We start from the raw sequence: 15,924 nt of genomic DNA, 5'->3' as shown, positions 1-15,924 counted from the left end.
TCATCTTTTCTATAACATTATAAAACTTGAATAGAAAAGACTGAAAGAAACTAACCATCTTTCTATGGCTCAGCTAAACTGTAATAAATTAATTTTCATTTATCAACAACTTGGCTCCTAAATTCTTTTTAAAGGAGGCATATTTATGAATCTAAGTGCCTATAACAGAGAAATTAACTTGGAGAAAACAAAGACATTGCAGGACTTACAAAGAAACAAGCAAATAGTTCACGTACACAAAATAAGAATGTTAAGAAAGAAATGAAGACCAAGAAGTCTCTGCTCTGATGAGGGTGGAGAGATGCACTGGACTATGGGCATAGCAATAATCATCACAAGTCACTTTAATGCTGAACCATTTAGCACAATAATAGTAATAGGTTATTTCCAATGGATTATGACTTACCTAACCATAGGTCTTGACCCCAATTCTTGGCCTCATTAATGATTCCCATTATGACTCCCATCTCAGGAAGTAAGCCTTTGATCCAAACCAGAGGGATTGGTTATAGCCACAGTACTGGTGCCACTATTACACCAGGGGGACATCCTGCCAGCCCAATCCTTATTGTAGCTCCCAGAGTTCACAGTTGGCTGATATTGATGGTTATTTTTCTCCTCCGGTAGTTTATACAGTACTTTCCAGCACTATGGAAATTATCCAGGACGGATGAAGCTTTCAGAACAGTACCTGCTTAATTTCTCCATGTTTTTTGACTCAAGTATGTGGTGTCTTCAGCAATAAATTCTAGCCACCAAGTTTTGGAGGGTAAACAACAAAAAAAGTAATGGTAATAGTCTGTAATGTCCTGCAGGAGACAACAGTTCGAAAAGAGATAACCCATTCCTTGCACTGAGATTTTTTGTTTTATATGTTAGCCTGTGATAATTTAGTTGGGGTATTATATCTGCTCCTATAGGGTAACTTCATTTAAATTCTTCCTATCTTGATAGATAGATAGATAGATAGATAGATAGATAGATAGATAGATAGATAGATAGAGACAGACAGACAGACAGACAGACAGACAAATAGATAGGCTTCTACAGTAGGTTTCCATGTGATGTTTTTGACAGTAGATAACAAACAATCAATACAGAGACCCACAAGTGACTAGCATGCAAAGAATAAGTCATATTCTTCTCCTCAAGGCCCATGAATATTCAAGGAATTGTAGGCATACAAATTTTAAGAGTCTGAAGTACTGAAGGACTTCAAAGAACCAGTTTTCTGGGCACAACAGGGCTATTGCACATATGAACGCACAGCAATTCTGAAGACATGTGTTAGCTCAATACATACAAAAATTTCAGAGTGGAAAAGAGAAGATGCATATGAAGACCCACCCCTAGCTGAGGAGCTATTTGCATTTGATAGCTGCTGAGAAAAGGCCTGTCAGGTTTTTTTTAACAGTTGTAAACCCTGGTTGATCAACTCCATTTCATGGCAGGACTCACATCCAAGAACTAGCTGAGTAGCACAAACTGTATATGATGGATTAACAAAAAGAAAGAACACAAAACTGGGTAGCTGAGGAGGTGGGGGTGAATATGAGAAAAGTTGGGAGAGAGGGTAAATATGATCAAAATATATTGTTTGAAACTTTCAAAGAATCAATAGAATATTTTAAAAAAGGAAAGTCTCTTGTAAATAAAAATACAAATGCTAAAGTTTAATTTTAATAGAAAGAGGACCGAAAACTAAGAAATCCAGGGTGGCAGCTCATACTTATAATCTTAGGACTTGGGATGCTCAGGCAGGAGTATTGCTCAGAGTTTGATGACAGTTTGGGTTGGAGAGTAAGTTCCATGCCAAAGGGGCTAAAATTGAGGGTCTGTTGCAAGGAGGCCTAATATTGTATCCTTGCTCATGTTTGGAAATGTTTCTCCTGCTCTTTTCCTCTAACAATTTCACTGTTGCAGGTCTTAGAGATAAGATTTATGCAAGGGTTTGTCTGGCATCAATAGGAGGAGAGGTCTTTGGTCCTGTGAAGGTTCCTTTCCCCCAGTGCAAAGGAATAGCAGGCTGTTGAGGTGGGAATGAGTGGGTGGGAGTGGGAGCATCTTCATAGAAGCAGGGGTAGGGGGAATGGGAGAGGAGGGAACCAGGAAAGGGGATAACATTTGAAACACAAATATATAAACTATCCAATAAAGAAGGGAAAAAGATTTATGCAAGGTGAGAGGCCTGGGTCTAGTTTCATTCTTCTACAGTGGATACCCAGTTTTCCAATCACCATTTGTTGAAAAAACTGCTTTCTCCCCGCCCCAATATGAATGTCTGACATCTTTGTTAAACACCAGGTAGCTGTAGTTGTGTGGGTTTGTGCCTAGATTTTTTTATTCTAATCTCATTAATTTATGTTTCTGGTTTTTTAGTCAGGAATCATGTTAGTTATTCTAGTTAATATGGCTCTGTAGTATGACTCAGGAAATGCTGTGAACAGTGGATAAATAGGATCTCAGGAAATGAAAGGAAATTGTATAGCAAAGGAAATAGTTAAATGAGTGAAGAGATAGAAGAAAATACTTGCTAGCTTTTTTTCTGTCGGAGGGTTAATTAATATATAGAACATCTTCAGAACCTACATAAAAATATCCAGCCAGATATGAAAGTGCACACCTCATATTAATTAATATTAATTAATATTAATTAATATTAATTTGCATGCTGGAAAGGCAGATTGGCAGATCCCTGAGGCTCCCTGCACAGATAACCTAACCTACTTGGTAAATTCTAGGCCCGTGAGAAGTATGTTCTAAAAACAAAGTGGATGGAGACTGAGGATTGGCACCCAAGGCTGTCCCCTGCTTGACACAGGCACACACATACAATTGTGGGTGGGAAAACACATGTTCACCTTCATTACATACATGCATGTATACACACTATCAAACCCAAAAGTAGAAAGATGAAATGCAAGCAGTCAATAATCATGAAACAATGTTCAACTTCATTAGCCATCAAAAAGTGCAAATAAAAACTATGCTGTGATTCAATCTGATCCAAGTAAGAATGATAGCCATTTGAAAAACAATAAATTTTGGCCAGGATGTGGATAAAAGAAAACCCTTATATACTGATAGTGGAAATGTAAACTAGTAAAGTACTACGGAAGTCAATATGGAGGTTACTCTAGAAGTAAAAATAGGTATGTCCCAGCTAAAACATTGATGGGTAATTTCCCAAAAGATTCCAAGTCACCATATCACAGACATTCTTATACATTAATGTTTATTACAGCACTATTCATAATAACTTAGTTATAGGACCAACCTAACCAACTTACTCCAGTCAGTACTGTGCACTGAGTACTGTGATGCATCCTTGGTTGTGCAAATTTTCTCTACCATAGTTCCGAAAGTCAAATATAGACATGAAAAAAGTAGGACTTGTTGGGCTGATTCAGGTAGGATTTTGTCAGGGTGATTAGTTAAAGGGCAATGGGAAAGGGGATTAGGAAACTAGAATGACTGGCGTGATAAATCGTAAAGCCCAGAGAAACTTAGAACAAAGTAGAGCTAGGTCACTGGTAGGAAATAGGGAAGACTACAACTCAAAGACTTAGAGGTCTTAATAAAGATGTATTTGATTTAAAAAGAGGTTGTGGTTAGAAAATGGTATGCTTTAGTTTATGACTGTGTGATTTTGAGTGATGACGGTGGTGGTGGTGGTGGTGGTGAGGTGTGGCCTAGGAAGTGAGTGGATGAAGTAGATCCCACTCAGTTGGGAGTCTCTGGAGAAGATATCAGAGAAGGTGAATGGCTAGGTAAGCATGGGTTAGCTGTCCAAGTCTTCAATGAATGAGAGGGGAATATGTATAGAAGATCATATCTGGACTAATTGTCTACTGTAGCCCCTTGAATAATTGGTGGCTAATTGGATAATGATTTACTTTAGAGCACAGACTCTGGACCTGATTTATGAGTTCTCTGATACACTGGAAGAAGGTTCATGACATTAACTTTCAAAGAACAAAGAGATTAAATAAAAGCCAAAGAATTACTTCTCTAAGGAATTTACACTAAATACAAACAACAAAAACTGTACATCCACCCACATACATACAGACAACAATAAATGAACTCAATGGGTTTGGCATGGGCAGACCCATGGCTCCAGCTGCATATATGTAGCAGAGGATGGCCTTGTTGGGCACCAAGGAGAAGCCCTTGTTCCTGCCAAGGCTGGACCCCTAGTGCAGGGGAATGTGGGGGGGTGCAAGAAGGGGTGTGGATAGGGAGGGGGAACACCCTTCTAGAAGTGGGAGGAGGATAGGCTAGAGGGCTTATGTCCTGGAAACCGGGAAAGGGAATAACATTTGGAATATAAATTTAAAAAAATCCAATAAAAAAAGAAAAAAGAAAGAAAGGTCACATGAAGTAGGGAGGAAAAATTTGTGTGGGGGATGGGAGAGGAATTGGAGGCAAGAGAGGAAGTGAAATTGATTTAAGGAAATAAAAACATGCATAGGCCTAGGAAGGGCACATCCTCTCTATGTAACCTGGAGTTTGTCTTCCCACACACCACAACTATCACAGACTGCTCAAGACCTAGCAGGAAGCTAAAGGCACGAGGTAGCCCTATGCTGGGTTCTGCATTAATAGAGCTGGCAGGCAGCAAAGGCAGAGAAGGATCCAGGAATCTGCAGGGTAATTTGTCACTAAGGCCCAATAATTACCGAGCTGGTAAAAATCTTCAGGTGGCAGCTACTACACAATGCCTGAAGAGAATGAAGTGACTTTATGGCAGCCCCCTTTCACAAGAGCAGGCATTTCAAGCGAACATAAGGAACACGCATACCTCTCGGCAATATTTTTTGCAGACTGCAGAAAGCGAGCTTGGTCGTTTTCCTTTAGGATATGCTCAGCCTGGTTGATGAGGACTGTTGACCGTTCAAGACACTGGCGGCAATTAGCAACCTGCTGGGCCAACTTTCTCAGTTTCATAACCTTAAAAGAATGGGTAAGAGAAAAGATGACATAAAACATACCGTGCTTAATTAAAAACGATAAAACAATATGAAGGAGATCTGCCGCAGTGATTCTAAAAATAAGAGTAATTAATATCCCATGACCCCTGAACCAACTGTTCACCTTCTCACCCTACCTTCTGAGTCTCCTTTCCAGTGTATAACCTGATCACTTACACTGCATCCAGCCCTCTACATCCGACATCCTCTTTGGATTGATAACATTGTTCTGATTCTAAAAGCAATGCGTGTTAATTACAGAAAAATTTAAATACCAATGTTAAAAGCACTTCTAGCACCTAGAGATCACTATTGTGTACATTTTATTGGCAATGTATTTTTGCACATATTTAACAAAAGTACCTCATTTTTATTTATGAGTATATATTTACATGTATATATTTCTAAGTACCTATATACCTACCACGATGTATTTTTGGAAACTTGAGCTCATTGTTAGCTGCAACCATTCAGTATGACACAAAGTATTGGTCATCAAATGAGGTACCTATAACTCTACACACTGTGCCCATAGAGTGGGGTTATAGTCATTATCATTTCCCAGCGGCCTCACTACATACAAAAGTTGCATGGAGATTCTCACCTGATGTCTTTGACTCTTACTCTTTAGCTCCCTGCTTAGAAATCTGCCATTCAGCTGGGTGTGGTGGTGTATGCCTTTAATCCCAGCACAATGGAGGCAGGGGTGGGTCTCTGTGAGTTTAAGTCCAGCCTGGTCTACATATTGAGGTCCAGGACAGCTAGTGCTGTTACACAGAGAAACCCTGACTCCAAAAAAAAAAAAAAAAAAAAAAGAAAGGAGGGGGGAGGAAGGAAGGAAGGAAGGAAGGAAGGTAGAAAGAAAGAAAGAAAGAAAGGAAGGAAGGAAGGAAGGAAGGAAGGAAGAAAGAAAGAAAGAAAGAAAGAAAGGAAGAAAGAGAGAAAGAAAGAAAAGAGGAGAAAGTTCATTGACTCATCTCTTAAGTTGAGTAAGTCAAATGAGATCATTTTCTCTCTAGCAATTATTATGGTTTTCCTTTCCATGTGTTCTAGCATTAGTCTAGTTTACATCTTCCATAACTCATACCAGAAATTGCTGTATGTCTCTAAGCTTTCCTGGCTTCAGTATCATCATGTTCTGATTTACCATGCATACCTCTACTATATGAGAATGAGCCCCTTTACAGAATCATAATAATATCTCAACACTTTTTGTAAGGCCTACGCAGTCAAAAAGTTGATCACGTTTCTTCTGAGCCAATCCATGTTTCTATCATCATTTCTTTGTTTTTATTACCTTAAAATACGGGGGAGTAGAAGCTAGAGAGATAGTTCAGTGGTTGAGAGTAACGATTCCTTTGCAAGAGCACCCAGATACTAGCTCATAACTGGCTATAACTCCAGCCCCAAAGGATCCAATGGCCTTTTCTTGTTTCCAAGAACATTGTATGCACATGGCGCACAGACATACATCCAGGCAAAACACCCATACATACAAAAATCCCAAAACATGCTAACGTAAATTACCCAAATCCTAAATAAATGAACAAACACACACACACACACACACACACACACACACACACACACACACACACACACATGCCCCAACATCCAGGTTAAAGTATAGAATGTTTGCATCACCCAGATCTGCCATCATTTTTTTTTATCAGACTGGTAGCAAAAGTCAAGCATTACTTCTTGGTACCTCTCCCTATGACCTCATTTCTTTTTTATTTTATTATTCAATTTCCAACTGCCATCACCAGGAATGAACTCTGACTTTTGTGAGAAGTCACTGCACCTTGGCTGCCCTGTGGTTTACCTTTGTCTCTTTGATTTTGACGGCAATCATTTGTTTCCTCTGCTGGATGATCTCTACCAGCTCGTCACACTCTTCCATAAGTTTTGCCTCGTGCATAGCAGTATTCACCTGCCAAGAGAGTCCAAAGTATTACACAATGATTATTGCTTTTGTCCCCTGCTGGCTCTAAAAGGTTCGGACTGACAGCTAAACATGCACTTCTTCCATACCTCCCTCCATACGATCCACTCCTAGAAGAAGAGTAGAGATGATGATATTAATGATGCAAAGGCATTGAAGCACCACAGATAGGAAGCTCTCCAGGCCTCTGGTAGGTCATGATGGTTAATGGAAGGCTGGGCAGAAGGACAGATGAGATGGGGGCATGTTTTTCCCACCGTGCAAATCCCTTTACTCCATCAACCTGTCCTCCTGTGGTTCTTTCAAAAAGAAGGCAAGAAGATTCATGTATTTCAAGGAAAGAAGAGCCTCTTCCACAGGCACAATGATATTACGATTACAGTGCAACAACATATTTCTGTCTTAAAAGGCTTTCAGTTTTCTGATTTTAAATATGTGGATGTGCAGAGAGATTTTACATTAAGCATATGAATGTGTAGATATTTTTCACAGAGTTGTCATAATGTTTTACTCATATTTCTTGGCTTAGAGAAAAATTCCATCCAATATCTAAATACTTTTCCTATTTTGAGATCCTGTCTCTACATCAACATATCTCTGCCACAAAGTCAGGATGGAGTTGAATAAAAAGCCACTGTTCATTGTCTTTCCATGGGCAGATTTCTTTACCTCCTTTCTTTAACTACTACTGATACTGGTTGGTACAAAGTCCCCAGGAGGTGCTAAAATGAATGCAGAAGATCATGGGTTTCACCAGATATAATGACGAAAGGAAAGATGAGCAACATCATTGAAGCATTCACATGCCAAACACCACACAGAAAAGTAGTCCATGTATTAAAATACCATTATAACTTTGTAATACAGAAGCCATTTTTTTCTCACTTCCCAAATGTAGAGACTGAGGCTTTGAGAATTTTAGTAACTTGTTCCATAACATAATGCTAATTAAGTACCAAAAGCCATATTTCAAATTGAGCTCTGTTAAATAAATCCCTGGGCTAGCTGAGGGGGAAACATCAGCAGGGGCTGGCAAACGAGCTTCACTTCCATTCCAGCAACACATGGAGCACTGGCCCAGAGAAGAGCAATCATTCCAAGAGTCTATTCAAGGACCACTTGAGCAGAGCTCTAGAAAGCTGAGAAATAGACAATGGTTTTCTTAAGAGCGTCAAAAGGTAAGGAGCTGGATGTGCTGTATTAGCTGGGGAGGGGGACTGCATGTCAGTCACTCTCTTCAAAAATCCCTCTACAAAATCCAACTTCAGCAAAGTATCTGCCCCTGGGCTGTGTTATCTCCTTTCTCCTTAGGATCCCTGCTGGATATTTTTAAATGGTTTTATTAATTATTTTAGAATTCCATATAACATATTTTGATCATATCCACCCTTAACTACTTCACTTAATCCCTCCCAGATCCACCTGTACCCTCCTCAACTTCCTGTTCTCTTTTCCAAAGCTTAAAAAAAACCATTGAGTCCAATTTGTGCTGCCTGTATACTTCTGGGTGTGGAGTCATCCACTAGAGCATGGTCAACCTACCACAGGCCACATCTTTAAGAAAAAGTCACTCTTCCTTTCTGAGACGCCATCAACTGGACATAGTTCCTCAGTTCCTACTGGAAACTTTCCTATTTCTTTTATAAAGATCTTTTTAAAAATTGCATGCCTGAGTGTTTTACCTTCATGTACATATGTGTACCGTGAGTGTGTCTGATGCCTTTAGAGATCAGAAGACAATGACATTTCCTCTGGTACTAGAGTTATGGATGGTTGTGAGCCAACATGTAGCATCTGGTAACTGAACTGAGTTCTCTGCAAGAGCAGACCATTTTAACCACTGAACCATCTATCCAGCCCCAATTTTATATTTCTTATCTAATTAAATTGTTTGTCACTTAATGGCAACCCTGCTTTTCTTTATTACCCCTTTCCAGGAGGAATGCAGTAGGGACAGCGTTTATTTATCCTAAATGAACAGTCCCTCTGGCCCTCCTCCATTGTTGTTTGTTCTCAGGCTCCTCTCTCTTTCCCTAAGTTAGCTCTATTTTCCCAAGGTAGGCATCATATCATCTCAAGGAACTCCCATTCCTCTAGGAATAAGAGATCTACCTAGTTCTCCCAGGGCTATTGCTTAGAGATCTGGAAGCAGACATTACCCATTAGTTTTTTTTCCCCCAGGCTGCTACTGCTATAGCAGAGAGTGGCACCATGCCTTGGTACTTGTAACTAGTCCTTGGATTAACCTCTGCAGAACACTCATGGTATGCCAGACACCACTGTAATAGATTATATTTATCGTCTTTCAATCCCCCAAACAATCCCTTCTGGAAGGTATCAGTATTTCCATTCAATATAGAAGAAAACAGGAGCCCAGAGAGATTAAGTGACTTGTTGCAGCCTACACAATCAGGAGTGACAGAGACAAGACAGGCTCCAGAGGGGTCCATTCTGATGGCGCATTTTTAACAATTACACATCCTTCCTCTCACGTCCACTATAACAACATCTGTGTTTGCTTTCTGATAATCAGCATCCTTTTTGCACTACCCATCTCTATTTTGGCATCCTTTTTCTTTAATCATTTTAGATGTCTTATCGTTCCCCTAAAATACCATGAATTCGCCTGTGCTATACTTTTCCCTGAAATTATCCTTTTATTTGGCAGGGCATGTCCTCATTTATTGAGCAAACTTCTATTTATCTTCCAAGGCAAAGTCTGCAATCATCCCTTCTTTCCCTTTTCCTCATTGGTAACTATACAATCAGGCACTCTCCTGCTTACATTTACATAACACTTGCTAGATAATTCAGTAATCGTGCTTACTATTTTGGATCACTGTAATTGTATTAGCGTGTCTTCCACACTTAACAGGAAGTCTGGAGGCAGAGATTGTGCTTTGTCTATCTACAGAATAGGGAGTGGTGCATCATAGACATTATGTCAGTATCTGTTGGAGTGAACTGAATGACAGTCCTACAAAAAAAAAAAAGGGCAACGTCTACTGCTCATTTGCTACGTCCAATTGGTTCTTTGTGTTAGCATAAACTCAGCATATGGGAACTAATAATGAAATGATTTTTCCTTCATGTCTACTTCTGATTTACTCACCTTTATCTATAATGTTATTATAGTTACTTGGATTTAGTAACTATTTTGAAAAAAAGATTTTTTCTTTCTTTTCTTCTTGATATTTTAATACAATTACATAATTTCCTCCTTCCCTTTGCTTCCCTCCTCCTACCTGTCCCATACGTTCACTCCCTACTTGCCTTCAAATTCATGGCCTCTTTTTTCACTAATTGTTGTTACATGCTAGTGTGTGTGTGTGTGTGTGTGTGTGTGTGTGTGTGTGTGTGTATCTGTGTGTGTATATCTGTGTGTGTGTTGTTGTTGTTGTCGTCTGTATTCCTAAATATGACTTGCTAAATCTGTATGTTATTTGTATGTATATTTTCTTTTCAGAGCTGATAATTTGGTATTAGCAACTGATATGCACTTCCTTGGGAAAGACTTTCTCCCAATCTCAGGATTGCTTAGTCGCTCGTACTTCTTTGTGTAGGGTTGAAGCCTCATAGTCTTCTCTCTCATCCACCTTGGGGGAGTCACGTTGGTACGACTTTATGGGTGCAGCATCTGAGATCACTAGAAACAGTCTCATAGCAAACTTGTCTGTAAGAGTCCATGTAAATTCTCAACACTTCCAAACCCCTTCTTTATTGTCCTTTGGATCTCCCTAAAATTCCTCTAGTAATAAGATGAGGATCTGAGCTAAGTTGCCAATACATTGACTCCTTTATGACCCTTTGCACACTTTTCAAAAGGCCTCTTTAACTGAATTCTCTGTTCTCAAATAATTCTTTTGCCATGCAGCTCCATAATTCTTTCTTTGCCTTCCTCATCAAACATTTATTAAGCATCTCTTTGTAAGATGCATTATGCAAGGCCTTGTCTTCAAACACTTAGCAATCTAGATGAAGAGGGTTGGTGTGGGGGTGGGTGTTTGAAACGCATCAAGGTAGGATAAGAACCAACTGAGTCATGCCACCTAGAAACATAGAAACGGGAAGCAAACAGGACACTTTCAGTGAACAAGTGTAGAAGACACCAGAAGGCGATGAGACATGTACTAAAAAGGAAGGAGTTAGAGATTTAAAAGTTAAGAAGGAAGAAATTTAAAATGCAAACAAGGTTTGAATGAGACTCCATGTAAAGAACTTTATGATATTCTTGAAAAATTGACTTTTTAAGATTTTTTTATGTATGCATATGTGACTGTGTCTGTACATGCACATTGGTGGGAGACACATAGAGACCAGAAAAGAATGTAGGAGCCTCTGGAACTAGTATCCCAGGTGGTTATGAGCTACTTGACATGAATGCTTAGGAACTGAACTCCAGTCTTCTGAAAGAGCAATTAGTTATCCTAACCTCTGAACCATTTCTCCATCTCGAGGGGAAGGAAACATTAAGTTTTTTCAGAAGAAGAAGCAGCATTGGATTGGATGGGCTAATAACAAACTTAAGGCTGATTTAGGAAGTTGATGGGCTGTGAACAGGACAAGTCAAACATGAGAAACCATCTCCTGATGGTTAGTCTTCATTGCCAACGTGACCATTTAGAATCACCAAAGAAACAGAGCTCTCATTGTGCCTATAAGGATATTTCTAGAAAGCTTAACTAAGGAAGGAAAACTCACCCTGAGTGTGGGATGCACCCCAACATGGTCTGGAGTCTTAGACTGGATTAAAGGACAGAGCAAACCTGCTTCTTCACTGCAGACACAGTGTGAGCAGCTGTCACATTCCTGCTGCCCTTCCTGCTCTCCTATTATAGACCATATCCTCCAACCACCAACCACAATAAACCTTCCCTTACTTAAGTTGCTTTTGCCAGGTATTTTGTCACAGTAACAAGAAATGTAGGTAATATACTCTTCGCTCGAAAATCTTTAGTTAAACAATGAGCTCCCTGAGAAGAGATTTTTCCATTGCTTTGTTCCTTCCACTGTGCCTGGCACAATACCTTGTACAAAATGATTACTTACAGAACATTTGCTGAAAGAATTGGCCCAGTAATATAGCTACATGTATGTACATGTGTATGTAGATATGCCATAGTAAATATATTTTGTTGAGAAATTTTAGGTCAAAGTATGGAACCTAGGATGGGGAAAGACTGGGAGCCATTGCATTAAAAAAATAAGCACAACTAGTAGAGCAGAAAGTTGGCTGAAGAGGCAAAATTCCAAATCAAGGCTAAAGCAATGACATTAAAATGTTTCCATGTCAAGAAGCAGCCCAGAAGAGCAAGGTCTTGAAATGTTTTCTGAACAGGAAAAACTCCAGGGAAAATCTGTCTTCACGATGTGAATAAAACAACTCAAATTGCTTGAAAGGCATTTGAAAGCCCAGTGTTTTGTTTGCAGTTTTATTTGAATATACAGTAAGGTTATTTCAGTTACATGTTAACCCTTAGTTTAAAATAACTCAGGTTGTCTCAATAATTGTCTTTGGCAAATTAGTCGGTGTGTGAAAGGCTCCAGTTCTTGATTTGAACTTTGTTTCGAGTTGGTGGGCTTGGATAAATGATTTTATATACATTTATACTAAATTTTATGTATAAAAATTCATCTTCCTTGAAGATACCAGTGGAGTAATTCCGCAAACCTGTTTGTGTGAATTTACTTACCTCTAAAAGTCTTTGGGGAGCATTCTGTGATATTGAAGACAAATAATCTTAGCCTCACTCTTTCAAAGACTAAGTACTAGGCACCCAGGCTGCCCTGGGAGGTACCCAGGTCTTACTGGATCTACATTAATTTTCTTCTCAATTGCAGCAAGAACTTGACTTGCATATTGTTTTCCAACTGTATGCCATTCCTCTTTTTTGAGTGGTGAGGATTAAACCTAAGGCCTCATACATACTAAGCAAACACTTTACTACTGAGAATGCCCCAGTTCCAAGACTAACTGTAAAATAAGATCTACTCTTGTCATCGTCCACCCTTCCCTAGTACAAGTTCACAAGTCCTCTGTTGAGAGGATTGTTACTGATAGTCACTGCAAGAAAACAAATACATCAGGTGTTCACAAATACCATAGGTTACAGACAGCTTTTTTAAGTAAATAGCTATTTTGGCATGTGCTTACATTCTGTATTGGAATGTAAGTGGCCTAGACCCTTAGCTCCTTTCAGAAACATTGTATTACCTTTCCTTATTGCTACATACCTGACAGAAGTACCAAAGCAATCTAAGGAAGGAAGAGCTTACTCTGGCTCACGGTTCCAGTACACATCAGTGCAGGGGAATGACAGCAGAGAGACCTTGAGACATCTAGTTACATTCCATGGGCAATCGGAAACCAAGAACAGTGAGTGCTGGTGCTTAGCGGGCGTTCTCCTTTTTATTCACTCTAAGACTCCACATAGATCCCTCCCACAGTTACAGTGGATCTTCCTACCTTAATCAACTCAATCTAGATAATCCCTCTCAGGCATGCCCAGAGGCTTAGCTTCTTGATGTTTCTAAACCCTCTCAAATGACGATCAATAAGCCATCACCAATGCATTTGACAACTTTAAGGGGAGATCTCTCGGATGCTCATTTTTCAAGTCTTTGTTTTATTCCCCTGTTTAAAGTTCCTCTGCCTTCTCTCTGCCTCTGTGAGAAATGTCCCCACCCACTCCTTCCTCTTCACCCTCACATCATCCACCCTATAGAGAGTTCAGGAGTTCAGAAGGCACTAAGAATTGTGGTTCCGGTGGAACAATACCTATTTACTGGTAAATTAGCCCAGATACCCAGACTGCTTTCTGGATCTTCCATCTCAAGTCAATGCCAAACAAGGAAGTGTCTGCTCAAATAGATCATCACCCTCCACCTAGGCATTTCTAAAGCTCCAGCATTAACGGTCACTTGGAGAACCCTTTGTTTCAGCAAACAGTGAGTGCCTGCCATTTACAAGGAGTGGAATATAAGGATGAAAAACACAGTTCCTGCCTTCAAGGCACTTAATGTTTAGTAGAAAGAATGAAGTGTGAATACAAATAATTATAATTTAAAGAACATTCAAATAATATAATGAAATACACTAAAGCCCCATGAGAACATACCAGGAAGTATCTAATTCTGCCACTTGATAATCACAGAAGATCATAAAATGTCTTCTGTAGCTGATCTGGCTTAGGTAAATATGCAACAGTTGGGCATGAAGAAGTGGGGTTAGAGGGAGGGAAGCCCAGGCAGAGAATGATTCGAATAAAGTATAGAAAGTATAGGTAGGAACTATAGAGAATGTGCCCTGTGAAGCAGATCAGATTGCACAGACAGTGGAGTAAGCAAGTTTGGAAGCAGCAATGCAGGGATAGGGAGACAGTCTAGTCTGGTGTATAAACTGCTTGTTGCATAAGCATGAGGACCAGAGTTCAGATCCCTAACATACAAGCAAAAAGTCAGGTGTATCCCTAAGCACCCATGACTGCATTAGGGCAGGGAAAGGACAGACAGAGGACTCTGGAGCTCACTGGCCGACAAAGAGTCTAGCCAAAACAACAAGTTCCAGCTTCAGCAATAAGACCATGGTCTCAAAAATAAAAAAGGTGTAGAGAAACTGGAAAAGACATTCAGATGTTTTTCGACACCCTCCACAGGCACATTCGCATATAGGCACAAGTTTCTGTACACATGCAGAGAGAGGGAGAGGGAGAGGGAGAGGGAGAGGGAGAGGGAGAAGGAGGGGGAGGGGGAGGGGGAGAGGGAGAAGAAGAGGGAGAGAGAGAGAGAGAGAGAGAGAGAGAGAGAGAGAGAGAGAGAGAGTTCGTTTTACAAAGGATATTTAAAATTGGGCAAAGTGGCTTGCACCTATACTTATAGCTCTGAAGAGGCTGAGGCAGGAGGTTTCTGAGATCAAGTTCTCCATGAGAAATAAAGCAAGAAGGTGTTTTATTAAAGAAATGGGGCTAGGGAAGTGATTTTGTGGGTGCCTGCCATGCAAACATGAGGACCCCAGTTTAGATCCCTAATACATGCATGAAAAAACCACACATGGTGCTGGGCACTTTCAGTGCTAGTTTTGAGGGAAAACAAGAACCAAGATGCCTAGAACTTACTGGCCTGCTAGTCCTGCTGAACTGATAAGTTCCAGAGTCAGTGAGAGACCCTGTTAAAAAAATAACGCACGGAGGAGTAGAGAGAGACACCCAATAGCAGCCTCCTGCCCCCTACATGTGTACATGCATGTACATGCTTATGCACACCAAAGAAAACCATGAAGGTTGCAGATATACTATGGAAAGATGTGCTGCCATTTTGAATCAGGATCTTACTGTTATAATAACATCAAAGCATATAGGGAGAGAAAACAGGCACAGGACCCAAAGAAGTGGGGGAGGACACAGCAAACTCCCCATTTCCTGTTTTCCTGTTACTATTCTGTTTGTTCGCCTCACACTCTGCAACATCAGACAAAAGAGCCTAAGTTGGGCTGGAGAGATGGCTCAGGGGTTAAGAGCACTGACTGCTCTTTCAGAGGTCCTGAGTTCAAATCCCGGCAACCACATGGTGGTTCACAACCATCTTTAATGACATCTTCAGGTGTGTCTGAAGACAGCTACAATGTACTTATGTATAATAAAGAAATAAATCTTTAAATAAAAGAATCTGAGTTGGAAGTCATTCACATGCAGTTGCTTTCTGTGCAAGGGAGATGAGAAGGGAAAGGGAGAGGTAAATTGGACAGCTGATGAATTACCAAGAAGCTGTTATGAACAGCTTTGCCATCTTACAAAGCTGCAAAAACATTATTGCTTTTCACAACGATGCCTTCAAGAAAATGCAATATTTACGAAGCAGACATGGTAGCATCAAAGCTAAGGTGTTAAGCCAGATCGCACTAAAAGGACATATACACACAACCCCCATCATCAGCACCATCACCTCCCGCAGACAGCTGCTAGGTTCAAAGGAATAAAAGGAAGAAGAGAAATCTTTTATGTTGTGTCC

General features: G+C 40.1%; 1 protein-coding gene across 4 annotated transcripts in view; it reads right to left on the bottom strand.

Annotated features, from left to right (window-relative positions):
* Mid2 (midline 2) overlaps positions 1 to 15,924 on the bottom strand; it is a 102,201-nt gene that overhangs the window by 24,486 nt on the left and 61,791 nt on the right. For all 4 annotated transcript variants that reach the window (XM_063280153.1, XM_006234248.5, XM_006234247.5 and 1 more), the window contains exons 4-5: positions 6,799 to 6,906; positions 4,805 to 4,953 (exon numbers count right to left, since the gene is read on the bottom strand). In XM_063280153.1, coding sequence (XP_063136223.1) covers positions 4,805 to 4,953; positions 6,799 to 6,906 — 257 coding nt within the window. The remainder of the gene's footprint in view (positions 1 to 4,804; positions 4,954 to 6,798; positions 6,907 to 15,924) is intronic.

Source organism: Rattus norvegicus, chromosome X (assembly GCF_036323735.1).
Source record: "Rattus norvegicus strain BN/NHsdMcwi chromosome X, GRCr8, whole genome shotgun sequence".
Taxonomy (NCBI): Eukaryota; Metazoa; Chordata; class Mammalia; order Rodentia; family Muridae; genus Rattus; species Rattus norvegicus.
Note: the sequence above shows the minus strand (reverse complement) of the source record. Positions and strands in the feature narration are given on the sequence as shown.